General features: G+C 51.6%; 1 protein-coding gene across 6 annotated transcripts; it reads right to left on the reverse strand.

The window, feature by feature from the left end:
* Positions 1 to 24,528, reverse strand: Tyk2 (tyrosine kinase 2). 6 transcript variants are annotated; one of them, XM_057767013.1, is made up of 24 exons: positions 24,428 to 24,512; positions 22,258 to 22,327; positions 19,054 to 19,267; positions 16,469 to 16,592; positions 16,177 to 16,303; positions 15,685 to 15,848; positions 13,216 to 13,582; positions 12,250 to 12,450; positions 12,009 to 12,166; positions 9,137 to 9,245; positions 8,840 to 9,035; positions 8,648 to 8,751; positions 8,389 to 8,565; positions 8,207 to 8,294; positions 7,207 to 7,334; positions 5,182 to 5,317; positions 4,944 to 5,098; positions 4,379 to 4,529; positions 4,085 to 4,182; positions 3,512 to 3,719; positions 3,083 to 3,201; positions 2,351 to 2,523; positions 2,023 to 2,140; positions 1 to 1,320 (listed from the first exon to the last, which is right to left on the reverse strand). In XM_057767013.1, exons 3-24 carry the CDS (start codon positions 19,259 to 19,261, stop codon positions 1,075 to 1,077), a joined length of 3,555 nt encoding a protein of 1,184 aa, XP_057622996.1. In that variant the 5' UTR covers positions 19,262 to 19,267; positions 22,258 to 22,327; positions 24,428 to 24,512; the 3' UTR covers positions 1 to 1,074. The 6 variants fall into 6 exon arrangements, 5 of the variants coding, with proteins under 5 accessions (XP_057622996.1, XP_057622995.1, XP_057622999.1 ...); XM_057767012.1 differs by lacking the exon at positions 22,258 to 22,327 and having other exon boundaries at positions 19,054 to 19,264; positions 24,428 to 24,528; XM_057767016.1 differs by lacking the exon at positions 22,258 to 22,327 and having other exon boundaries at positions 3,527 to 3,719.
* Between the last annotated feature and the right edge of the window lie 657 nt (positions 24,529 to 25,185).

Genomic DNA, 25,185 nt, shown 5'->3' on the forward strand with positions numbered 1-25,185 from the left:
ATGCCCAGCCCACCATGCCCAGCACCCATGGCGTCTAGAAACCCTCTGCTGCTCACAACTGCATCTACTCCTACTGCCTGTCCCAATCTCACCTCTTCATCGAAAACACCAGAATGGTAATAAACATTTATTGAACACTTATCTGCGTCTCCTCCTAAGCAGTTTAAGCACAACCATCAGTGCTCTTTATCAGTCCTATGAGGTAGAAAGGCTGACCATCCCCACAGTTCAGACATGAGGCCCAGAGATCAAGACATTTACCTGAGGTCACACAGGACCTCCATGTGTGACAGATGGCCCTCCTGTGAGTGTGTAAGCAAGTGCATACGCAGGTGTGTGGCCATGTGTTTGTGCAGAGGTCAGGGGACAACTCTGGGTACTCTTCCTGAGGCACCGTTGTTTGGAGGCAGGGACTCTCACTGGCCTGAGTGTCACTGAATGGACTAAGTTGCTGGCCAGTGAGCGAGCCCCAGGGAGTTTCTGTCTCTTCCTCCCCAGTACTGGGACAAGCTGGGAATTGAACTCACATCCTCACGCTTGCAAAGCAAGCACTTCTGTAAGTGCTTCACTGACTGAGCAATCTCCCCAGCCTCCAGTAAGCAGTTATCGGGTGCCTTCTGTCTATCGGGAACTGATCTAGCTAGTGGCTTGGTTGCTAGGGAAGGAACCCAGGTCTTCCCCGCTGCTAAGCACAGGCTTTGCCAGTCAGACCCCAGCTTAGCTGGTGGTTGAGGGGTGATCAGAAGTGTCCAGCTTCTTCTGAAGTCTCATTCTATCTGCACACCAGCCGTGCCACCTTGCTGAATATGGACCCCAAAGCCCTCGGGTGTCCAGCAAAGCAAACAGTTTCCTCCCAGCTGGTAAAGATGATGGGTCTCCACTGTGACGATGGACAGACCCAAATGAAAGACTCGAGGATCCACTTGGCCCTTCTGCACATCCAGGGTCCGTTCAGGTTCATGGTCAAGGAAGGAAAAGTTGTCCGTTCACTGATAGGGGTTTACGGGCAAGAGTAAGGTGTAGAGCGTGTGGAGGCTTCTCTGTGGGGCCCATCTATCCCGACACCCTTGACCGTCAGCACACACTGAACACTGAAGGCACCTGGCCTTGGTACTTCTCCTGGGCTGTCTTGAGGATAGGCACAAGATTCTGGAACGTGGGCCGGAAGGAGGCCTCTGCCTCCCAGCAGTTCTTCATGAGGAGATAGATCTCACACGGACACCTGTCAGGCCGAGGCAGCCGCTCTCCTCGCTCTAGCAGCTCCGTGAGCCTCAGCACGGTCATCTGGCCCTGGGTGACGCCGATGAGCTCCATGAATTTCTGCGGCACAATTGACAGCAACTATTGCACAAGCCACGAACCCGTGTCCCAGGTATGTGTGTGCCCGTGCATGTACATGGAGTGTGCACAGACAAGGGGAGGCTGGAGGGCGACAAAGACGTCCCATTCTATCTATGCCTCTCTGTCCTAGTCCTTTGAGACAGGAATTAAAGGCGTGCGCCACCACCGCCCGGCTTTGGTGGCTTCTTGGGACCATCTCTCAGTTAACTCTTTTCTTTGCTCAGCACCATGGCCCAGTTCAGTCTACTGGACATGTCCAGTCCTCTGCTTTCTTCCCCTGCTCTGGACTCTTCCATAGGCCTCATGTTTACAATTAAAAACCTTCCCCTTGCCGGGCGGTGGTAGTCAGCCTGGTCTACAAGAGCTAGTTCCGGGACAGGCACCCTCACTTTATATATCTGGTACTGTGGTACTGAACCCCCCCCCCCCATCCTCCATGTGTGTGCTGTGACATGTGGGCACACACAACAACACACAATAAACAGGTGAAAAAGAACCATTCAGACAAACTCCACGGAAACAAAACAGCTCCCACACTGCCAGGCAATACCTTCACAATCAGGCAAGGCTGAACAGGCTAGTGAAGAGCCTGCCTGTGTTGAGGGGCTGAACTTGAAATGCCTGCTTTTCTAGAAACTTCCCCAGCAAACACAAGGATAGAGTGTGGTAGCTGTCGCTCACCGTGGGGGGGCTCTGCCTAGAGTCACAGTAGGTCAACAGCTCGTACAGGGTCACTCCGAAAGACCAGACATCTGACGCATAGTAAAATTTGCACTCCTTCAGACATTCCGGGGCATACCTGGAGACAGAGGAGGCTCAGGACTGGCTGGTTGGACCTGCAGTTCACATCCAGTCAGAGGAGCCCTGAGAATCTAGTTGGGTTTCAGATTTAACTAAACCAAGGCTTTAGTCCTGCCCCTTCCATACCTAGGCCCCGCCCAACTCCCCTCTGCATCCCAGAGTTTCCTCCCTCTCCCCCCACTCCCCGACTGTATCCACTCCTGATCACCAGAACACCGGGCTGTCCCCGTCCTCGCGAACGCGGTAGTACTCGTGGCCTTCAGGCACTGCCTTGGCTAAGCCAAAGTCTCCAATCTTGACCAGCCTGTCATTGTCCAGAAGCACATTGCGCGCGGCTAGGTCTCGGTGAATGTAGTGTTGCCCATGCAGGTAGGCCATGCCCTGGGGTGGGGCAGGGCGAGTCAGGCTCAGCTTCGGCCTGAGCAAGCAAAAGAAGGAGCCAGAGCGGGGCTTGGGGCGAGGCCAGCAAGGAGGGTGTTGTAAGGGGTGGGGTCAAGCAAAGGTGGGTGAGTTTAGGAATGTGCAAATCTCTACAAGGTTAGGAGTGGGGCTTTGGGGGCAAGTTAGGCTAGGGCGCAACTAAGAAGATGTGGGGTCGGTGGGCGGGGCCAAGCAGAGCTGGACGGGTCTAGAAATATTTAACCCTCTACAGGGTTTGGGATGGGGCTTGCAGATACTAGGCCAGGCAAGGTAGGCTAAATTTGGTGTTGGTGTTTGGGAGGATTAGTGGGAAGAGCCAAGAAAAGGTGGGTGGGTTCAGTCATAAGGAAACTAGGGATTAGGGGTGAGGCTTATGGGGGTGTGGCCAGGTAACCTGGACACAAAGTGAAAAAGAGTCCAGTCCAAGAGCAAGAGCAGAGCATGGACAAGGATAGACCCCCTTCAGGACCGACAGAAGCAGGGGTGGTCCGCTCTGGAACGAGAGGCGGGGCCATCCCACCTCACAGATCTGCTGAGCAAACAACAGGAGCTGAGCCAGCCCAACGCTGTGCCGTGGCAGGTAGTCCCGAAGGCTGCCCAGGGGGACGTATTCCATGACCAGCTGTACAGACTTCTCTCCTGTCAGGAAGAGACCATAGGGGCCGGAAGTTGACAGAGGGTTGGAATCCCAGTATCCTGGAGCTCTGAGCACTGCACAGATCGGCGTGGGGGGGGGGGACAGAACCAAGACCCGTGTACCCCGTGTACACTAGGGCAGGTCCATGGACAAGAGGGACCCATGTAGAACCCTGTTCCTGTGCTAGGAAGGTGGGGGTGGGGGGCTCCTGTTCATCCTGGCCCCGGTAGGCAACACCCTCAACTAAGAAGGCTACCTAGCCACACCCCTACGGCAACTGAGCCAGGATGGTTAGGCCCTGCACCCACACACCATGGCCTGGCACACCTTGGTCCTCACAGCAGCCTTTGTACTTGACAATATGTTCATGGTACAGGGTCCGCAGGATTTCGATCTCCCGCTGCCAGCCTGAGCGGAGCTGGGGACCACATCCCTCCTTAAGGGCTTTCACAGCCACCATCTCGCCAGTGCCATCATTGGTTGGATCATAGCAGTACAGGCTGACCTTGCCAAAGTGACCCTGGCAGAAGTGGGCAGGTCAGTCAGAACCAGGCGGTAGAGCTTGCTAGGCCCAATGAACTCCCTTCTCCCAAAACCGAGGAGTCTCCCCATCTTTCTCTCTGTTTGTTTGCTTGAGAGAATCACACTATGGAGCACAGGCTGGCTTGGAATTTGATACACAGATGCTGGCCTCAGACCCAGAGCTCCACCCGCTCCTGCCCCAACGGTGAGTGGTGAAGGCCTGCCTACCATGACTGGCCCTCCAAACTGTTCTCAAACATCCTAGACCTCCCCCTTCCTCCAGCTCTCCAAACCCCACCCCGACATCGCTAACCTATGCCCCAGCCATCCACTCCCACTCCAGCTCCCCAGCCTAGCTCTCACCTCACCCAAATCCCGGATCTTTTTCAAATAACGTTTGTGGAAAACTGTGGGGTCTGATGCTGATGAGTCTGCGTTCACAGCGGAGATACCCACTAGATCTGGAAAAGCCCAGGCCTTCAGTTAGACCGTGGTCTTTCCCAAACAGTATCACATGACTGGTCCCTGCTCGCCAGCATCCCTCTCACCTGGACACCTTTAGGTGAGTCAAAACACCCCAGTGCAGACTTTGGATGGGCAGTGCCTGCACTGGCAGGAACTCCAGCTGCGCACCCAACCCCCAGGGCCCTGGCTCACTCTGTGGCTGCAGCCTGGTGAGGTCCCGCAAAATGGTGCGGAATGATGGCCGCTGTGCTGGTTCGTAGGTCAGGCACTGGCGGGTGAGTGTGGCCAGCTCTGGGCATGAGGGCTCGGGCAGCTGGTGCTGCTTTGTGTAGAATCGTTCTTTCTGTGGGGGTGATGACCCCAGACAGTGAGCCTCCCATTCTGCCCACACCTTCCCCAAAAGGCACAGCCAAGTGGTATGGCTGGCTCAGACCAGAACCTGGTCTTTTTTATGCCCACTTTACAGAGAAGGCAGCTGGAGCCGTAATCTTTACAGGAATCAGGGCCAAGTCCGGCTGGCTCTGCAAAGTTGGAGCAGGTCCCCCAGGCGGTTCAATCTTTCCTCCCTGCCCTCAGCTCAGCTCCTTTAATGCCCCCAGGCCTCTGCAAAAGCTGTGTTTGGAATCAAGGTTGCACTTCCTAGCCCTGCTCATGAGCAAAAGTCTACATTTAATGAAACATTCTCTAGGAAACCTTTTCAGCCACTTAGATGAACCAAAGAACCCTTCAAGAGTCCACCAAAATCCTTAGGACATACCTCGGAGGGGCGACGACCCTGCAGGGGTGCATCCCCATCAAAGCAGATCTCAAGAAGGGTGGCACCAAAACCCCACATGTCCGTGGCAGTACCCAAGCTACTGGTCTCTCCAGACAGGCACTCAGGAGCTGTCCAGGGGATGCGTTCTACCCGCTCTGGGGAGCACAGGTTAGAGATCAGTGAGGGCAGAAAGAGCAGGGGAAGGCCACCCTATGCCCAGCCCCACTCCAGAACTCACCCTCCCTGGAGAGGGCACCTTGGCCCACGCCAGGATCACTTAACTTGATGAAGGGGCTGGTACCCTCCTCTAGCCCCAGCCGCGCCAGCAGGACGTTCCGGCCACATACATTCCCATGAACCAGATTCTTGTCCTCCTGAGTAGCAAAGGATGTGTGTGACTTCTAGGGACGGGTCCAGATTCCACCACCACCCTATCCATACAGCTCCTCCCCACAGGGATAGCTGTGTGAAAATGACAATTCTCAAACTATCGGATAACAATACGATGTCATCAGTGCCAGGCAACACGGGGAGCTGAGTGGGTAGCCAAGGTTCTCGGCCAGGAACAAAGAGCTAGAGAGACCCCCTCTAAGTCCCCAAACAGCACTGCCCCGGGCCTTCGCAGACTGTTTTCACACGCCCCCACACCCCCAAAATGATCTTTCCAAGACTCCCTGGCAGCAACTTTCCTTTCCTGTCAGGTGAGGCCAGCTCAGTCCATCTCTTTCCAATTCTGCTTCAGTCCCAGCTCCTAACTGTGCCTCACGTCCACATCAGCTCATCTGGCCCTCAATTCTGTCTGCATTGTGTGTGTGTTTTGTGCTCCTGGGGGAGTATGCCTGCGGAGGTCAGAGATGGATGCTAGGTGGTGTCCTCAATTGCTCCTCGCCTTATTCTCTCAGACAGGGTCTCACACTGAGTCTGGTGCTCCCTGATTGGGTAAGCCAGCCCGTCAGTGAGATCCAGGGACCCTCTTATCTTTGCCTCCCTGGTGCTAGGGTTACAGACATCTGACTTTTTATGCGGGTGCTGGGGATGTGAATTCAGGTCCTCATGGCTGTACAGCAAGCATTCATCGCGGTCTTCCCGGATCCCCTGCTCAGTTCGCACTGCTCCCTAACATCATTTTGTTACTGCTCTGAGCACAGTTAGCACTCTCTCAGCACAGGACATCTTCAGACGGAGCCAAGGTAAAAACTGAAGTAGATGTCAGGCATGGTAATGTAAGGCGGAGGCAGGAGGATCAGGGGTTCAAAGCCAGTCTTTTTTTTTTTTTTAAATATTTATTTATTATGCATACAATATTCTGTCTGTGTGTATGTCTGCAGGCCAGAAGAAAGCAACAGACCTCATTACAGATGGTTGTGAACCACCATGTGGTTGCTGGGAATTGAACTCAGGACCTTTGGAAGAGCAGGCAATGCTCTTAACCACTGAGCCATCTCTCCAGCCCCCTCAAAGCCAGTCCTGATTATATAATGCATCTGGGACCAGCCTGGGCTACATGAGACGACTTGGCAGCATGTGCCTGTCTGTAACCCTGGAGCTGGGGAGGTAGAGACAGGTACACGCTGGGTTCCACAGGCTAGTTAGTTTAGTTGTATAGGCGAGCTCTGGGTTTGCTGAGTCCCTGCCTCAAGAAATAAGAACATCTTATTCTCCTTAATAAGGAGAAAAATAATAATTCTCCTTAAATAAGGAAGACATCTCGGTTCTTGCCTGGGCACGCACACACTGCTTAGCAGAGGATGGCCTGAGTCCCCAGTGCAGCACCACAAGCACACGTCACCCCTCTTTATACAGAGCCAGGCCTGGAACCCAGGGCTTCGTCTGAGTTAGGCAAGTGCTCTACCAACTGAGCTACAGCCCCAGCCCCTTTCCCAATGCTTGCAACAGGGTGTTGTGTAGCCCAGGTTAGCCTCAAACTCACTATATAGCTTAAAATAACTGAATTCCAGATTCTCCTGCCTCAGTTCCTACACACAATGATGGCATGTCTGTATTGCCATGCCTGGCTTCACTGAACCCCATTTTCTCTCTCTCTCTCTCTCTCTCTCTCTCTCTCTCTCTCTCTCTCTCTCTCTCTCTCTCTCTCTCGACACAGGGTTTCTCTGTGTAGTTTTGGAGCCTGTCCTGGAACTCACTCTGTAGACCAGTCTGGCCTCAAACTCACAGAGATCCGCCTGCCTCTGCTTCCTGAGTGCTGGGATTAAAGGCGTGCGCCACTACCACCACCTAGTTTGTACCCCCTCAGGTCACATACCAGGTAGCTGAGGGCACTGGCCAGCTGCTGAGCCACAATCATCTTCCAGGTCATAGGCACTCGGCCCCTGTGTCGCCGTAACCACACATCCAGGGGCCCATGTTCTACGAACTCTGTCACAATGATATCTGCAAAGATTCCGCTACTGGAGGGGCAGTCACCTGCTTCTTCCTCCAGAGACCAGGACAGATGTAGGGCCGGGCTGAGTGTGCATTGTGGGTGGGGACTTTAAGAGCAGAGCAGAGGGCCAGGCAGAGGTGGAATGGGGAATCTAGACACAGAATAAGTGTCCACACAGAGGACAAGACAGAGTGCAGGAAGTGGAGAGGAGGCGGGGGGATGGGCAGAGGTGGGCAGCAGGAGGCCAGGCACAGGCTGGAGAGCAGCATCAGGGACACACATGGAGCACTGTAGGGTCACAAGGAACAGAGGTGTCTATGCAGGGTGGGAACACAGGGTGACTGAGATAACAACAGGTGTGGGATCTGCCTGGGGCCACTGTGCTGAAGGCTCAGAGTACAGCAAAAGGAATTATGGGAAGACTTCGACAGAGCCAGACATCATGGTCTGGGTCAAGGAGACTGGCTCAGATTACAGTACAGCATCCAGAGGCCGCTCATCCGTGTGGTGAGGAGTGGGCACGCTGAAGATGAAGGCCTGATCTCAGACTACATACAGGAGGCAGTGACAGATGGTTTCGGTGTGGCTCAGAGGCAGAGCCCTGCCTGGAATCCCCCAGTGAGGACCTGGAGGTGTGGGTCAATGATAGAGCCCCTGCTTGGAATACCATATAGTGAGGAACTGGGGGCACTGCTTAGGGGTAGAGTGTTTACCCCACATGCCAATGGTGACAGCCTGGGTTCCATCTCCAGTACCACCAAAAATAAAAAATAAAATAAAAAAAAAAAAAGACTGGCGAGTCAGGATGTCAGGATACAGGCCAGGGAGAGGGTACAGAGGGGTGGAATTCAAACCCAGTTGGGTTTTGGGGTGAACTCACTCTCTGAGCCACGCACGCAGACACCATGCAGGAAAGCCAGGTGCATGTGTGACACCTGGCTCATGAGGCTGGCTGTTTCATAGAAGGCCTGTGGGGACAGGGCAGGTCAGGCTTCTGCAAACCCACCCCATCCTTCCCAGTCCTCCTCTCCAGATACCCCAGGGCCAGCCTTGTATAATTACCAAGGCGATGTCATGGTGACTGGGGTCCAGGACTTTAAGCACCACTCGGAGCTGCTGCCCACTGCCCCCGCCAGGCTCAGGAGGGCATCCACTGTCGGTTTTGCCTTCGTCAGGGCCTCCCACTCTTAGAAGGCCCTCGTAAACATTGGTCCTCGTGCCTTGACCCAAGTGGGCCAGCTGCAAGAGGAGCTACTGAATGTAGCAGTGCTGACTCCGCCCCGCCCCGCCCCCTCCACACGCCTTGCCACAGAAGACCCACCTGCGTGATTTCATCCTGGTGAACTCTGTGGAAGCTGAGCTGGCTGAGGTTGGGAGGCCGGGTGTGGGCACTGGATCCCCGCATGACCAAGAGGTTGGAGATTTCTAGGCACAGGAGCAGACACTGCCCTCGTGGGCTGGCTTCAGGGCACACGGTATCATCCCTACCTGGTGCCTCTGGGTGTCTACTCACCTCCTGGCCGGGGCAGGCAACAGTGGTGCAAAGGGAAGCAGTCGTCACCAGCCCGCAGCGAGCAGCCCTGCAAGGCGACCCGAAGGTCCCCCACGCTGTCGAAGGAGCGACCCCAGCCATCTAGCACAAAGGCTCCAGGTTGCTGGGTGATGGGGAACTTTCGGAGGCGCAGACCCTTGGGGCCGCTGTTGGGAGCCTGGGAGGGTGGGAAGGAGATCTGAGCAGGGGTTGGGCGGGGCCTAGAGCCCGCCTAGGAAAGGTGCGCCTCTCTAGCCTCCACCCTGGCTCCACACCCACTGAGTCTCGATGGGCCACAGTGAGGATCAGACGGTGGAGGTGGCTGGTGCTCCACTGGATCAGGTAGAGGCCGCCCTCCGGCCACAGCTTGGCTTGCACAAATGGATCCCTGGGAGAGGAAGAGGACGGGAACACCATCAGCCTCCTGTAGTCACTGTGGGACCCAGCTAGGCAATGAGCACAGAGACCTGCTCAGAGACACACCCATCAGCCAGACGTAAGTCAGAGACAGGAGATGTGGCAGTACAAACCTGTAACGTCAGCTCTCAGGAGGCTGAGGTCACATGATCACTGAAAGTTCAAGTTCAGCCTGGGCTACATAATACAACTATGTCTCAAGGAAAAGTGGAGGGAAAAGAGCCTTTGGAAGATCAGGGCTCAGATCTCTGCGCCCTTGTGGGACTCTGGGAGTAGTAGCAAGCACCTGTAATCCAGCCCTGAGGCTACAGCTCAGCTAGCCTAGCCGGTCAGCAAACTCCAGTCTCAGTGAGAGACCTGCCTCAAAAACTAAAGTAGTAACAGGGCTTGTAGGGGACCAGGGGTTCACTCTTAGCACCCACACCTCACACCACCTGTGACTCCAGCTCCAGAGAATCCCATGGGCACCTCATACATGTGGCGTATACTCAGATACACATATATAAACATGAAGAAAAGAAACCAATGGAGAGCGACTGAGGAAGACACCCAAGGCCACCTTGGCTGCCTTGCGTGCGCGCGCATGAGCGCGCGCACACACACACACACACATGCAGATAAAACCTTCAGGGAGCCTGCAAGTGGATAAAGGCACTCGAAGCCTGATGACCTGAGTCTGACATCCAGGACCCACGTGGTAGAAGCAGAGAACTGACTCCTGCAGGCTGCCCTCTGACCTCCCCATATACACTATGACACATCTCCCTGCACATAAGTAAATGTATAAAAAAATCTCAGAACTACTGACAATAGGTGAATACATACATGTATACATACATATGACCACTGACATAGATACATGTAACAACAGTCACCTGTGCCTAACATCAAACACAGCCACTGACAAAGTGACAGATGCCGAGGCAAGAAAACAGCTGTCTGATGTTACATGGGTCACACCCGACATGGCCACAACAGGACAGAGTTACTTCCAGTAAAGAGATAGCCATTTGGCCCCAAAACACAGGTCATGGGTGCAGTGCGTCACCATGAGTCACAGAGCCATGTGGGTACACCATTTCCATGTGTTCTGTCCCCTCTGAGGCTCATGTCAGGTCCTACACCCAGTGATGACATGTCAGACATGATGGGCTGCAGAGATGGCTCAGGGGTATTTGCTGCTCTTCCAGAGGATCCAGGTTCAATTCTCAGCACCAAGAAGGGGGCTCTCACCTGTTCTGTAGCTCCCAGCCATTGTGGGCACCAGATATACACATTGTGCAGGCAGAAAAACAAACACACACAAAAAACATACATATAAAATTAAATTACAAAAAAAAAAACTTAAAAAAAAAAGGCAGACATAAACCAGGTGTGGTAACACAACCTCTAGTCCCAGCTGGGAGGTTGGAGGCAGGGAGACAGGAGTTCAAGGTCACCCTCCAGAATTCAAGCCTAGTCTGGGCTTACTGAAACCCTGTCTCAAAAACAAATCAAGGGGCCAGAGAGATGGATTAATCTCATGACCTGAATTTGTTCCCCAGCACCAAGATGGAAGGAGAGGATGGACTCCTGGTTGTCAGGTGACCACCACACACGTGCTGGGAGTACTGGTGCATGCCACCACAGCCAGGTCAATCAGTGCTGGGGGCTGACCAAGGGCTTCATCCACTAGCAAGTACTACGGCTTGCTAAAGCTGAGTTATAGCCACAGATCAGTGTGAGTATGGGTGTGCACGCCACTGTGCGCATGTCAGAGGTACCAGTCCTGGCCTTCTGTCCTGTTAGAGGCAGGAGCCTCCAGAGAGTCCTCTACCTACCACGGACTGTAGGAGTGCTGGGGCTCCACACACCAGCTGCTGAGCCACGTGTCTTCTAGGGTCACATTCAGACCCTCACAGGAGAAGGCAGGCACTCTATCTGCTAAGTCATTTCCCAAGTCCCCTAGACAGTTTTCCTACAACTTAATTTTGAAGGCCTGAGAGATGGCTCAGATGTTAAAGGAGCTTACTGCCCTTCAAAAGGATGCAAGTTCAGTTCCCAGCACCCACACTGGGTGGCTCACAACCATCTGTAATACCAGTTCCAAGAGGATCTGATGTTCCTGGCCTCTATGGGCACTTATACTCAAGTGTGCAGACATACCACACACATAATTTAAAATAATAAAAAATAAATATTTAAATTTAATTTTGAGCTGGGCAGTGGTGTCATATGCCTTTAATTCCAATAGTTGGGAGGCAAACACAGGCAGATCTCTGGGAATTCAAGACCAGCTTGGTCTATAGAGTGAGTTCCAGGACAGTCATGGCTACACAGAGAAACCCTGCCTTGAAAAACAAACAAAAAACACAATTTAAATTTGAGATAGGCTCTCACTATGTAGCCCAAGCTGACCTGCTTGGATTGGGCTGCGTGCTACCACAGCTAACCTCTTTTCTTCTTAAGAGTCCAGACTAAGGCATTTTATCATAGTAATGAGAAAATGAACTAGTGGAAGGGCCTTGACATCTCAGAAGTGAGAACAGCAACAACAAAAATGGGGACTAAAAGGGGTCATACACAGAGGCCAGACAGTCAGACACAAACGTGGTGGCACTGATGTGGCCCACAGCTAACTGGGCTGGCGGCAGCACCTCGGTGTAGTGGCAGCTGCATGGACACAAACCAAGTGGACCATGGACGCAGCCTCTGGCACAGCCAACCCTGACACCCTCAGGCCACCATCACTCACATCAGGGGCCCATGGATGCCGTTCTGGATGCTGGTCAACAGCCGCGGGGGTGCCACCTCATGGCACAGGTAGTGGCTGGAGTCGGCGGTCAAGCGGAAATAGCCATCCACCAGGGCCACAAAGGACAGGGCTTCAGCCCGGGAACGAAGGCACAGCAACTATGGGCCAGGGGGACATGGTCAGGGAGCCTGGCAGGACAGGCCCGAGCCACCTCCACCAGCCTGCTGCCCAGGGGCCCCACCAAGCACTTGTTGTCCTGGAGGTGGATGCGCACGTGACAGTCCTTTAGCACTACGTGGGAGATGTCCTGGAAGTCGCAGAAGTAGGTCCAGGATGGCTCCCCAGGACTCTTGGCCAGCTGCTCGGCAACCTCAGGGGCCTTGACTTTCTTCCCAGATTGGTTGCCTTGGGGATTCCCTCTGCTGTTACCTCTAGCAGATTCCTAAAAACCAAGCCAGGGAGTCGGGGGTGGAGGTGGGGTGAGGCAGGGGACAGATAGGGCAAGGATAGTTTATAGTTTATTTTATGTGCATTGGCGTTTTGCCTGCATGTGAGTCTGATCTTGGAGTTACAGACAGTTGTGAGCTGCCATGTGGGTGCCAGGAATTGAGCAGTCAGTGCTCTTAACCACTGAGCCGTCCCTCCAGCCCTGGCAAGGTTAGCTTAATTTCCCCTCAAAGGCCAGAAGGAAGCGGGGCTCAAGCTCCTAACTCCAAAAGTCAGAAAGTTGCAGGAAGATCGACATGACTTCAAGTCCAGCCTGGGCTACACAGCGGAGCTCTGGGTCAGCTGGAATCACAGTACATAAGACACTAACTCAAAAAATAAAAATAAGCTGAGCTGAGCAGTGGTTGCGCACGCCTCTACTCCCAGCACTCAGAAGTCAGAGGCAGGCAGATCTGAGTTCAAAGCCAGCCTAGTCTACAGAATGAGTTCCAGGACAGCCAGGACTACACAAAGAACCCTCTTCCAAAAAACAAAACAAAACAAAAATAAAAATAAACTCTCAAGGGTCAGGAAGATGTCTCAGCTGGCAAAAGTGCTTGCTTCCAAACCTGCTGACTGGAGTCTGATTCCCAGAGAGAAACCCGCTTCCCCACGAGATCACCTGACCTCCATGTGCACACCCTGCCTGCCATGCCTCCACGGTCAGACGAGGACAGGGCTCACTTGAGCTACCCTGAGGAGCCCACAGCTGAGTGCTCACCTGGATCTGTAGTGGACGCCACTGGATACCTCTGGTGCCTGTCACCAGTACCTCGTGGGTGGGAAGCCTGGTGGCCAGCTCTGGGCCTGGTTCCCCAGTAGTCTGCCCACTGTTCTGGATGTAGCAGGGGTCCCTCTCAGGATGGTCCAGCACCTCCAGATGACACACCGGTATGTGCTCTGAGCCAAATCGAGGAGCCAGCCGCTCCAGGGTGGCCAAGTACTTAACCATCACAACCTGCTGGGAGAGGTGGCCAGGCCGAAAGGCCCGCAGGAATCGCCGGAAGACTCTGCGTAGACGCAGGCGCGTGAGCGCATTGTGCTGACGGATGTGCTGGTGGAAGGAACGAGGGATGCAGTTCTTAAAGCTGAAAGAGGACACAGGGAACATGTCAGAGCCTGGGTAGCCAGAAAGGCAGGGTAACATGGGGTTAGTGGCTGAACCTCTCTGCTGCCTCATGTAGACAGCAGGCCTATGTCATGAATGCAGGAATAAAGACCCTAATCCCAGCATTATACAGTGAAATTCTGTCTCAACAGTTTTTATTTTTATTCCTCATGTGTGTGTGTCCCCACAACAGTCAGAAGAGGGTGTCAGATTCCTTGGAACTGGAGAGTGAGTGTGAGGCTCCATGTGGGAACTGAACTCTGGTCCCCTGCAGGAGCAGCCAGGAGCACTCAGCCATCTTTCCAGCTCCTTACCTTACCTTTTATAGTATAGAATGTAGGCCAGGCTGGCTTGGAACTCATTGTGTAGCCCAGGTTGACCTCAAACTTGAAGTAATCTTCCTGGATCTACCTCCAGAGTCCAAGAATAATATGCATACCACCATATCTGGCACTATTTTTTAAAATTTATTTGTTTGTATTTTATGTGCATTGGTGTTTTGCCTGCATATGTCTGTGTGAGGCCATTGGAACCCCTGGGACATGAGTTATAGACAGTTGTGAGCTGCCATGTGGGTGCTGGGAATTGAACCCAGGTCCTCCGGAAGAGCAGCCAGTGCTCCTAACTGCTGAGCCATCTCTCCAGTCCCTGACCCTAACTGTTTGTCTTGTAATTCTTCTGTCTCAGTGCACGGGTGACTATGGCTACAGATCTGTGCCACGTGCCTGGCCAGAGATAGGGCCTTCTGAGCTTCCAGAAACTGCCTTCCAGAAGTCTATATCCTGTACCCACAGGGAACCCCACTTCTAAAGGCTGGGCTTTTATAGGGTTCTTTCTTTTCTTTTTGAGACAGGGTCTCTATGTAGCCCTGGCTGTTCTGGAACTCATTATATACAGTAGGCTCTCTCAGATGCACAGAGGTCCTCCTGCCTCTGCCTCCAAAGGACTGGGATTAAATGTGTTCCACTATACTCAGCCTGAAGTGATATCTTCAAAGATAGAGCAGGCCGGGGAGGGTGGCGCACGCCTCTAATCTCAGTACTCAGGAAGCAGAAGCTGGAGGATCTTTGAGTTTGAGGCCAGCCTGGTCTACACAGAGCAAGTTACAGGACAGCCAGGGCTACACAAAGAAACCCTGTCTCAAAAAAGCTAACAATAACAATAAAAAAAAAAAAGTAAATAGCCAAGCAGTTAAGCATGTGGAGGCAGAAACAGGCGGGTCTCTGAGTTCAAGGCCAGCCCGGTCTGCGGAGTGAGTTTCAGGACAGCCAGGGCTACACAGAGAAACCCTGTCTCAGAAAAAAAGGGGAAAAAAAAGAAAAAAAGAAAAACAAAGTAAATAAACAAGCAACATAAATAATTAATGTATACTCTCTGAATCCACTCAATTCTTCTACATTTCATGGTTTTTTTTTTTTTTTTTTTTTGTTTTTTTTGAGACAGGGTTTCTCTGTGGTTTTGGAGCCTGTCCTGGAACTAGCTCTTGTAGACCACGCTGGTCTCGAACTCCCAGAGATCTGCCTGCCTCTGCCTCCCGAGTGCTGGGATTAAAGGCGTGCACCACCACCGCCCGGCTCTTTTTTTTTTTTAAGACTGTATTATTTGCCAGGTGGTGGTGGTGCACGCCTTTAATCCCAGCACTTGAGATGCAGAGACACACGTAACAAGTTTCAGGACAGGCTCCAAAGCTACAGAAAAAAACTGTCTCAAAAATAAATAAATAAATAAATAAAGACTATATTATTATATTATTTTTTTATGTGCATGCTGTGTGTGTTCCTGTGCATATGCGTGCCAGTGAAAGCCAAAAGAGGGTTTGGGGTCCCTTGGGGCTGGAGTTATAGGGGGTTGTGGGTCTCCCAGTGAAAGTGCTGGCAACTGAACTCAGGTCCTCTGCAGAGTCAGTGTTTGCATTTCCTTTAGTACCCAATCTGCTTTACCAGATGAGAGTTCCCAGAGGTGGCAATGTGTGAGTCCACAGCTGGCCATCAGTGTTTGCTGGATAAACCAAGGCAACATGAAAGGTCCACCCTGGTGCCCTGGGCGTGGGGGGCTCCAGCCACTTATTTCATTTCCACTCACCTGATCTCTCTGGCCATCTCCTCCAGGGGGACACCACGGCAGAGAGCAAGGTGGCAGAGGTGCAGAAAGGCCATGCCCAAGCTCTCATTCTTAAAGTGATGGATCTCTTCCTCACTAGACAGGTCCCGCAGAGACACCACATCATTCATGAACTCATGTTTTCCCTGAGGGATAGAGGGGCACACAGGAAAGGGGAGGGAAGGTGTTTGCTTTATTGCCAACAAACTCTAACTCCCTGCTTCTAGCACCTTGTGGGGAAGGGAGAGACAAGTATTTTCCTAGAAAAAGCAAATGCATATCACAGAAACACCACGTGCACCACCTCCCCATGATTTGGAGACCGTGTCAGACATTACTAATCACACGGAGCACTCATTCACTCCAACTTCTTTTGGAAAAGACAGCTAAAAGACCCCAGCTAGTATGGGCTGAATCGTATTAGCTGCGGTGGAGTGGGAAGTGGAAGGGAGTCCTTTCCATCCCTGCTCATACCTGCTCAAAGAGGTATTCAAATGAGGCAGAGTCCAAGAGCTGCACACCCTGCTCTGACCCTGGGGAACCACATCGGTACACAGCTGGCTCTTGGGGACTCATGCCGTGCCAGTTCCGGAAGTAAAACCTGCAAGAAGGGAAGGAGAAAGAGAGGCAGGGAGGAGGCTTGATGGGAATTAACGTTGTGTTCCACCTGAGAGACTGGCGTGGTGGACATCCCGCTCTTCCCTCTACATCTGTGCTGTGGCGCGCTCGTGAACACACACACACCTTCCAAGAGACCTTCACTTACCTCATTCGGAAATACAGCCTTAGGCTCGCATCCCGGGATGTGTCTAGGACGTGGTTTGGGGGCAGCCAGACCTTGGCCTGTGCATCATAGAGGGCAAAGAGATTCAGGCAGGGTGGAGTGATGCCTGGAAGATGGGAGGGATGAAGTCAGAAGCCCCATCAGCTGCAGACCTTAGCTCTGAGGATGCTGCAACCCACTAACTCCTGTCACATATTCTTCCACGCCTCTCCTGTCTGTGACTTATCAAATACTGAAAGACACACAAGGCAGTTCAGAATTTCCACCATGTCAATGCTTCGCAGAACTACGTTTCCCAGATTCCTTTGCAGCTAAGATAGGAACATTGGACTAAGTGGCATGTGATTCCAGAACTCTGGAGGCTAAGGCAGAACCGAAGTCATTATCTGCTACATATAAGTTGGAGGTCAGCCAGAGCTACATGAACCCGTCTCAAAAACAAAACAAAACAGGTGGCATATCCCAGCACTCAGAAGGCAGAGGCAGGTGAATCTCTGTGAGTTCTAGGTCAGCCTGGGCTACAGAGTAAGTTTCAGGACAGCCAGGGCTCCACAGAGAGACTCTGTCTCAGCATACACTCAACATACAAACAAATAAACAACAAGAACAAAGGTTTCAGCCTGTCAGATAAACACAAATTGCTCTCCAAAGTTATTACACATAACTTCTGTAGGGCCCGGGTCTGCCCTTGTTCCTGGGGTGCATTTGCGGGGACAGTTTCTGGTCAGCTAACTAAGCTTCCTGTTTGTTCCTGTGCTCTCCCTGCCTTGCCTGGTGATTAGCTGTAGGGCATCGACTCCATTGTTAATATGGTAATTTCCCACCTGCCTGGGCGGAGGTCCTTGTGCAGCAGTTAGGTAGATAAGGACTTCCCCAAGTCTGAATAAACTGGCATTCTGCTGATCTCCTTTCGGAAGGACCCTGGTCTCTTTGTGTGTTCTTTCAATCTCCAGGTCCTTGCGCGGTACAGTGGCCCGCAAACTGTACCGAGGGTGTAACACAGAATCGGGTGTTACAAACTTCATTACAGGTTTGATAAGATAAGGTACCTCGCTTGTGAACCAGCTTTCTTTCTTTTTTGTTTTTGAGACAAGGTTTCTCCCTAGCTTTGGTGCCTGTTCTGCAACTAGTTCTTTTTTTTTTTTTTTTTTGGTTTTCTCGAGACAGGGTTTCTCTGTGGTTTTGGAGCCTGTCCTGGAACTCGCTCTTGTAGACCAAGCTGGTCTCAAACTCACAGAGATTCGCCTGCCTGCCTCTGCCTCCCGAGTGCTGGGATTAAAGGCGTGCACCACCACCGCCCGGCTGTGAAACAGCTTTCTAACACACCAACTGTTTTACTCTGCCTCAACCGTTCCATGACTCCCTATTACTGCCCACTGAGAAATCCCAACCCCTTCAGTGCTGAGTCACCAGGATCTGGCTTCTGTCTCTGATGCTTGATTCGAGATGGGCCTCACAGAGCCCAGGGTGGTCTCTAAGTCCATGTGTAGCTGAGGCTAGCCTTGAATTTTTTTCTGTGCTTCCTGCCTCCACTTCCCAGAGTACCAGGACGACAGATTTGCACCAATGAGCCTGGCTCAGCGGTGCTGGGGATGGAAGCTAGGGTCCTGTGTGTGCTGGGTAAGTGTTCAAGCAGGGGGAGTGCCAACTTTAGCCCTAAGCCTCAACTTTTACTTCCTTTTCCCAGTATTAGAGCCGCACCCCACTGAGCCTGAAGGTCTTTTGGTTCCTCAAACAGGGCAGTAGCCTGGACCTGTGCGGAGGCCATTTTCTCCATAGAGTTCAGGTCCCATTGGTCACATCAACACAAGAGAAAGTCGGGCAGTGAGAGATGTCGCAGTCAGACTGCCAGCACACTCCCTGTGACGGTCTGAACAAGTCCTAGCATTCACAAGCTGGAATCTTAATCAACAAAGTATGTGTTAATGGAATTCAGGGCAGAACTTTGGACGAGTGACTAGGTCTAAACGAGGTTGGGGGTGGGACTAATGACAGCTTTAGTGCCTTTATTTGGCAGATACAGAGGACAGAAATTAGAACTTTGCACAAACTGGGCAGGTTCCACTGAGCCACACCCTAACGTCTCACTGGGGGATTCTGGGAAGGGGTTATAACACTGGGTCACATGCCAGCCCCTCACTGGGGGCTTGCTTTTTTTTTTCAGAAAGATTTATTTATTTTTATGTGCATTGGCGTTTTGCCTTGTATGTCTATGTGAGGGAGCCAGATATCCATGTGGGTGCTGGGAATTGACCCCGGGTTCTCTGGGAGAGCAGTCAGTGCTCTCCAGCACTGAGATGAGCATTCCTAGGCAAGAGCTCCTCCACTGGGCCTCAGACATATTTTGAGACAGGGTCTTCTTGTGTAGTTAGTTTGGCCTGGAACTTGTGATCCTCCTGCCTCAGCTTCCCAAGTCGGGGATCACAGACACCCCGGCTCAGCAGTGTTTTCCTTCCTTGCCCCTCTAGAATAAGAGCCCCCCACTGGCCCCAACTTAAGCTGGCACTCAGACTCACTCTTCTTTGTTCAATGAGTGTGAAACACACCCCCAGCTGCTCCACACTCACCGACTTTGTGTGCAATCTGGATGCAGATGTCCTCGGCAGTCAGAGACGTCTGGCTGAAGGTGACCCAGGGCTCCCCGCCCTCTGGCCCAGCCCAGTGCAGCAGCACCATCAAGCTTTCCGTGGGCACCAGGGGCTGAGCTTCCGTGCCATCTGCCCTGCTGTCTTCCAACATGGCTCTCCGCCCACACAGAGGCATATCTGCCACCATTCACTGCTGGTTAAGGACAGTCGGTCGTTAGATTCGGGCCACAACCCAGAGGACTCTTAACTCCTCAGCCTCCCAGGCACCCAGGCTGAAGTCCAAAGGAAAGAGTGGGGATCTTGCCCTCCCTCAGCCTCAATACATACAGTTGTTTGCAGGCAGGAATGCTGATTGGCTTGAGACTGCTGTTTCTAACGGTAGCAAAGCCATCTTATAGTTTTATTTCATTTTGTGTATTTAGAAAGTCTCATGTAGTCCAGGCTCGCCTCCAACTTAATACTGTACTTTTTCTTAAAGATTTGTGCCATATGTAGGGGGTGCCCACAGGTGTGGGTGCCCACCGAGGACATCTCCTATTGAACTGGAGTTCCAGGCAGCCATGAGCCACTCGATGTGGGTGCTGGGAACCGAACTCCAGCTCAGCCTCTGAACCTAACCATATAACTAGGCCCCATTTGTGTTCTTTTTAAATAATTCTCACTCAGGAGGCAGAGGCAGGCGATCTGAGTTCAAGACCATCTGGTCTATAGGGCGAGTGCCAGGCCAGCCAGGCCTATACAGAGAAGACCTGCCCCAAAACAAACAAACAAACAAACAAAAAGCAATTCTCAGGCAACTCAGGCTGGCCTCAAATTTACTAAGTAGATCAGGATGTTCTTGAAGTCTGATCCTAATGTTTGAATCTCAAGTGCTGGGATTACAGTTGTGCGACTGCGTCTTTGACTTTTTAATGAACCGCTGTAAAATTAATTAATTAACTAATTTTTGAGGCAGGGTTACACTGTGTAGCTCTGCTGGTGGCCTGGAACTCACAGAGTTCTGCTTACTTCTGCCTCCAGAGTCTGGCCTGTGTGTCAGCCCAGAATATTAGCGCATGCCTTGAATCTCAGCACTTAGGAAGCAGAGGCAGGCAGATCTCTGTGAGTTCGAGGCCAGCCTGGGCTACAGAGATAGTTCCAGGACAGTTAGGGCTACACAGAGAAGTCCTGTCTCTAAAAACCAAAAATGAATAAACCAATAAACAACAACAAAATAAAAACATGTGTCACCGACCACCCAGCAAATAGCTATTTAGTTTGAAACAAGAGCTCATTATGCTGTTTCCAGGCTGTTTTTCAATCCCTACATTCAAGCAATCCACCTGCCTCAGCCTTCCAAGTAACCAGGACTACAGGTGTACAGAGTGCCAGCAGACCGACCCCTCCTGTCTTGTGTTTGGAAGGGCAGAGGTTCACAAGGTCAGCCTACAGCTGCTGGGGCCTCTTCCTCCAAAGCCTCCTGACTGCCAGAACCGCAAACATGAGTCACCACAGCCCGCTTTCTCCTTCAGTAATCTTACAGCAGTGTGAACAGCCACTCTGAGGTGCACGAGGAGGGGAACATTTGCCCACTACCCCATATTTCAGAGGGATCAAAGTCATGCTTACATACCTAAGGTAGTGGAGGCCAGCCAGGGATACATAAGATTCTGTCTTCACGTAAACAGATAGTGGCCTGGGAGATGGTTCAGTGGGCAAAGGCACCTGCCGCCAAGTCTGGTGACCTGAGCTGTACCCCTGGCCCCCACATGATGGAAGGAGACAAGTGATTCCTAAAATTGTCCTCTGGGCTACACAAGTGCTATACTTATCCTCATAAAAACAGCTTAACAGGGCTGCAGAGATGGCTCAGTGCTGAAGAGCACTGGCTGCTCTTCCAGAGGACCCGGGTTCAATTCCCAGCACCCACGTGACAGCTCATAACTGTCTGTAACTCTAGTTCCAGGGGACCTGACACCTTCGCACAGATATACATGCAGGCAAAACACCAATGCACATAAAATAAAAATTAAGAACATAAAAATAGCCGGGCGATGGTGGCGCACGCCTTTAATCCCAGCACTGGGGAGGCAGAGGCAGGCAGATCTCTGTGAGTTTGAGACCAGCCTGGTCTACAAGAGCTAGTTCCAGGACAGGCTCCAAAACCACAGAGAAACCCTGTCTCGAAAAACCAAAAAAAAAAAAAACATAAAAATACCATAAGAATACTAAATAAAAATAAAAAAGGGGTGGTGGTGGTGCACGCCTTTAATTGGAGCACTTGGGAGGCAGAGACAGGTGGTTCTCTGTGAGTTTAAGGCCACCCTGGTCTATAGCGTGAGTTCCAGAGCAGGCTCCAAAGCTACAGAGAAACCCTGTCTCGAAACAAAACAAAACAAAACAAAAAACCAAAACCAAAACAAACAAACAAAAAATCTTCTTAAAAAAAAAAAGCCATTTTGCCAGGTGGTGGTGTACACCTTTAATCCCAGCACTCGGGAGGCAGAGGCAGGTAGATCTCTGTGAGTTCAAGGCCAGCCTGGTCTACAGAGCTAGTTCCAGGACAGGCCCCAAAAGCTACAGAGAGGGCTGGAGAGATGGCTCAGAGGTTAAGAGCATTGTTTGCTCTTCCAAAGGTCCCGAGTTCAATTCCCAGCAACCACATGGTGGCTCACAACCATCTGTAATGAGGTCTGGTGTCCTCTTCTGGCCTACAAGCATACACACAGACAGAATGTTGTATACATAATAAGTAAATAAATATTAAAAAAAAAAAAAAAGCTACAGAGAAACCCTGTCTCAAAAAAAAAAATCAAAAATAAATAAATAAATAATGAAATAAAATAAAACCAGGCAGTGGTGGCGCATGCCTTTAATCCCAGCACTTGGGAGGCAGAGGCAGGTGGATCTCTGTGAGTTTGAGGTCAGCTTGGTCTACAGAGTGAGTTCCAGGACAGCCAGGGCTACAATGAGAAATCCTGTCTCGAAAAACCAAAACAGAAAAAAAAGTAATAATAATAAAATAAATTTAAGCCAAGCACATTAGTGCATGCCTTTAGCCCCAGAACTCTGTGAGTTTGAAGCCAGCTTGATCTAAGTAGTTCCAAGCTAGTGAGATGCTGTCTCAATCTGTCAATCAACCCATCAATGAGTTTCTGCTCTGAACAAAGTTCCCAGAAGGTAGGCGGGCTTGATGCAACAAACCTGGTGGTGTGTCTTGGAACTTTCATATGACCTCAGGCAATGCACTTAACCTCTCTGGTACTCCATTTCCCTGTGTGAAGCAGAGATACTGAGACCGTTGCTATAAAAAGATGTTCCAACCTGGTTCTGCATGGTACTGGGCCAACAGGAACCTGAACTAGGCAGGAAAAACAACAACCACCAAATATGACCCAAAGAGACTGAACTGGGATGGAGGAGTGGCCAGCAGGGGCAGAGCAGCAGGCACCCTCCATGCTCTACGCCCCAGCTTCATCCCCAATACCACCAGAAAAGCAGTACTGAACCACAGGGCCAGGGAGACGGCTCAGCTGGAAAACCTGGGTCCAACCCTTCAACTCACAGCGTGGAAGAAGAGCACCAACTGCTCTGAGCTGTCCTATGGCATGCATGCACACACAAACACAGTTAGAGACATGTGACTTAGCCAAATCCAAACGAGCTTCACCATCATGACTTTTCTTTCCATGCCCGAGATCCACCCCAATAGGTGACCAGGGCTGCTCTCACTCCCCATCGGGGGTGCTCACCTGGGTCGCCACATTTCAGGGACAAGGTTCCACAATTTAAAAAACAATTCTGTGAGCATGGTGCACGTGTGTGTATGATAGGCATATATGTATATGGTATATGTATGTGCATGGTATGCATGTTGTATGCATATGTGTGCAGGCATATGTGTATCTGGCATAAACATGTATGTACATGAAGCATAAGTGTGCACTAATAGTGTATGGGTATATGAAGGTATATGAGTGTGTATGTGCATGGTGTATGTATATGTGTGTATGGTGTTATGGATGTGCGCATAGTGTATGCAGGGACATATGTGCATACATGCATAATGTATGCATGTGTGTGCACCTAAGTGTGAAAGTCTGCTCCCTGTATGCACACATGGAGGCCAGAAGTGTACATTAGATCCTTCCTCTATTACTTTCCACCTTAGTTTTTAAAATGCGTGTGAACGTTTTGCATGTATGTCTATGCTCTACCTCATATGTGCCTGGTGCTGATGGAGGCTAGAAGAGGGTATCGGATCCCCTGGAACTGGAGAAATGCATATGGTTGTGAGCTGCCATGTGGGTGCTGGGAACCAAGTCTGAGTCTTCCGAAAGATCAGCCAATGTTCTTAACCCTGAGCCATCTCTTCTGCCTTTCACCTTGTTTACTGAGACAGGGTCTTACTAAACCTAGGGTCACTGTTTTGGAAGCCCCTAGGACCTTCTTTCTATCCCCTAGTGATGGGGTGACATGTGACGGTTGCCACACTCCACTTTATGTAAGTTTTGGGAGTCAAACTCGGATCCTTCTGCTTGCAGGCACTTTACCAATGGAGGGAATATTCATTCACCCTTTATTTTATATTGATCTGTGTAGCCCAGGCTATCTTAGAACTCACCCTGTAGCTCACACTGTCCTCCAACTCATGGTGATCCTTCTGCCTCAGTCTTCTAAGTACAGGGATGATGCGCTATACTCAGCATTTTATTATATATATATGTACATATACACATGTGTACATTTTTTTTTGAGGCAGCATTTTACTATATAGCCTAGGCTAGCCTAGAGCTCACAGAAATCCCCTTCTCTGCCTCTGCTGAGATCGCAGGCATACATACGCCAGCACACCCGGCCTTGAGCCCACCAGCCTTCATGATTTATGTTACTGTAAGAGCCCTGAAAGTCAGATCTGCGGTACTTGTCTCCTCTCAGGGCCAGTTTCCACACGCGATAAGAGAGTAACCAGTGGCTACTTCAAAGGCTCAGTGGAAAGTGTCTGGCAAACAGTAAACGTTTAATAGATGACGTTTAATAATAATCTATTCACGTTCAAAACACCATCCTGGGGACATGGGGCCTTTGGGAGAGCTCACTTCCTCCTTCCCGGTTCCCAAAGATCCCGGCCCAGCTTTGAAGACGAATATAGGGTCTGTACTTGCAGAAGCTGCATCTGTCCCCACCCATCGCCCGAAAACCTGCCGACCCATCCGGCTCAGGCAATAACTGCACTGTGCACTCTCCAGGAAATCGACAAGTACGGAGACAGCGGGTGCTCCTGGTCCAACTCCGGGGAAGTGCTAGTGCTGGCAAGTCCCCCGCCTCCTCCCGCCTGCGTCCCAGGAGCGGAGGGGAGCCCCTCCGCACTCACCCTTTGGAGGGTACTCAGGCTCGGACCCTGGACCCCGCCCCACTGCCGCGGGGAGCAGCTGCAAATCCACAACCGACGCGCCGCGGGCCATTGGCCGCCTGAATCGCGCATGTCCTTTGGCCGCAGTCCGGCCCACTAGGCCTATGATCCTACGTTCCTATTGGCCTTCGTACAAGAATGGCCTCGCTCTGAATGGTCGTGGTGGTGGAACCTCCTAGTCATGATTTGTTGGAGCGGCAAGCGGAAACGCTGAGGCCTCTGCGATTGGATGTGCGACATGAGGGCGGAAACGCAGAGCAGGACTGCAGGGCCGGGCGGAAGAGTGAGGTCTGTGGGCGAAGGGCCTGGAACCGGCGTTGCTTAAATTTCTGCAGGCACACACCTGGACTCGGAGGCTGCAGTCACCCAGACTTGAAGCTCCTGGTCTCATGTAGCCCAAGTACCCCCCTCCTCACAAGCCTTCCTTGAACAGTATTTGGTGAAAAGACTCAGGCTGCGGCTCAGCTGGTAGCATTTGCAAGCATGCACGATGTTCTGGGCTCCATTCCCAGCACCATCGTAACTGTGACACATGCCTGCAGTCTCATTTGAGAGGCAGAGGAAGGGTCAAAAACCCAACATCATGGGGGGTGGAGTAGGTCGAGAATAATTTAGGCAGTAGGAGACCAAGTTTTCGTTTTGTCGAGACACGGTTTCTCTGTGTAGCCCTGGCTGTCCTTGAACTCAGATTTACCTGGCTCTGTCTCTGGAACGCTGAG

Source organism: Chionomys nivalis, chromosome 4 (assembly GCF_950005125.1).
Source record: "Chionomys nivalis chromosome 4, mChiNiv1.1, whole genome shotgun sequence".
NCBI lineage: Eukaryota > Metazoa > Chordata > Mammalia > Rodentia > Cricetidae > Chionomys > Chionomys nivalis.

Coding starts and splice junctions, on each gene's coding strand:
- Tyk2 (XM_057767012.1), bottom strand. CDS start 19,261: ATGGTGGCAGATATGCCTCTGTGTGGGCGGAGAGCCATGTTGGAAGAC. Junction 16,304..16,468: donor AGGCTGTATTTCCGAATGAG/GTAAGTGAAGGT, acceptor CCCTTCTTGCAG/GTTTTACTTCCGGAACTGGC. Junction 5,318..7,206: donor CCAGTGCCCTCAGCTACCTG/GTATGTGACCTG, acceptor TTTGCTACTCAG/GAGGACAAGAATCTGGTTCA.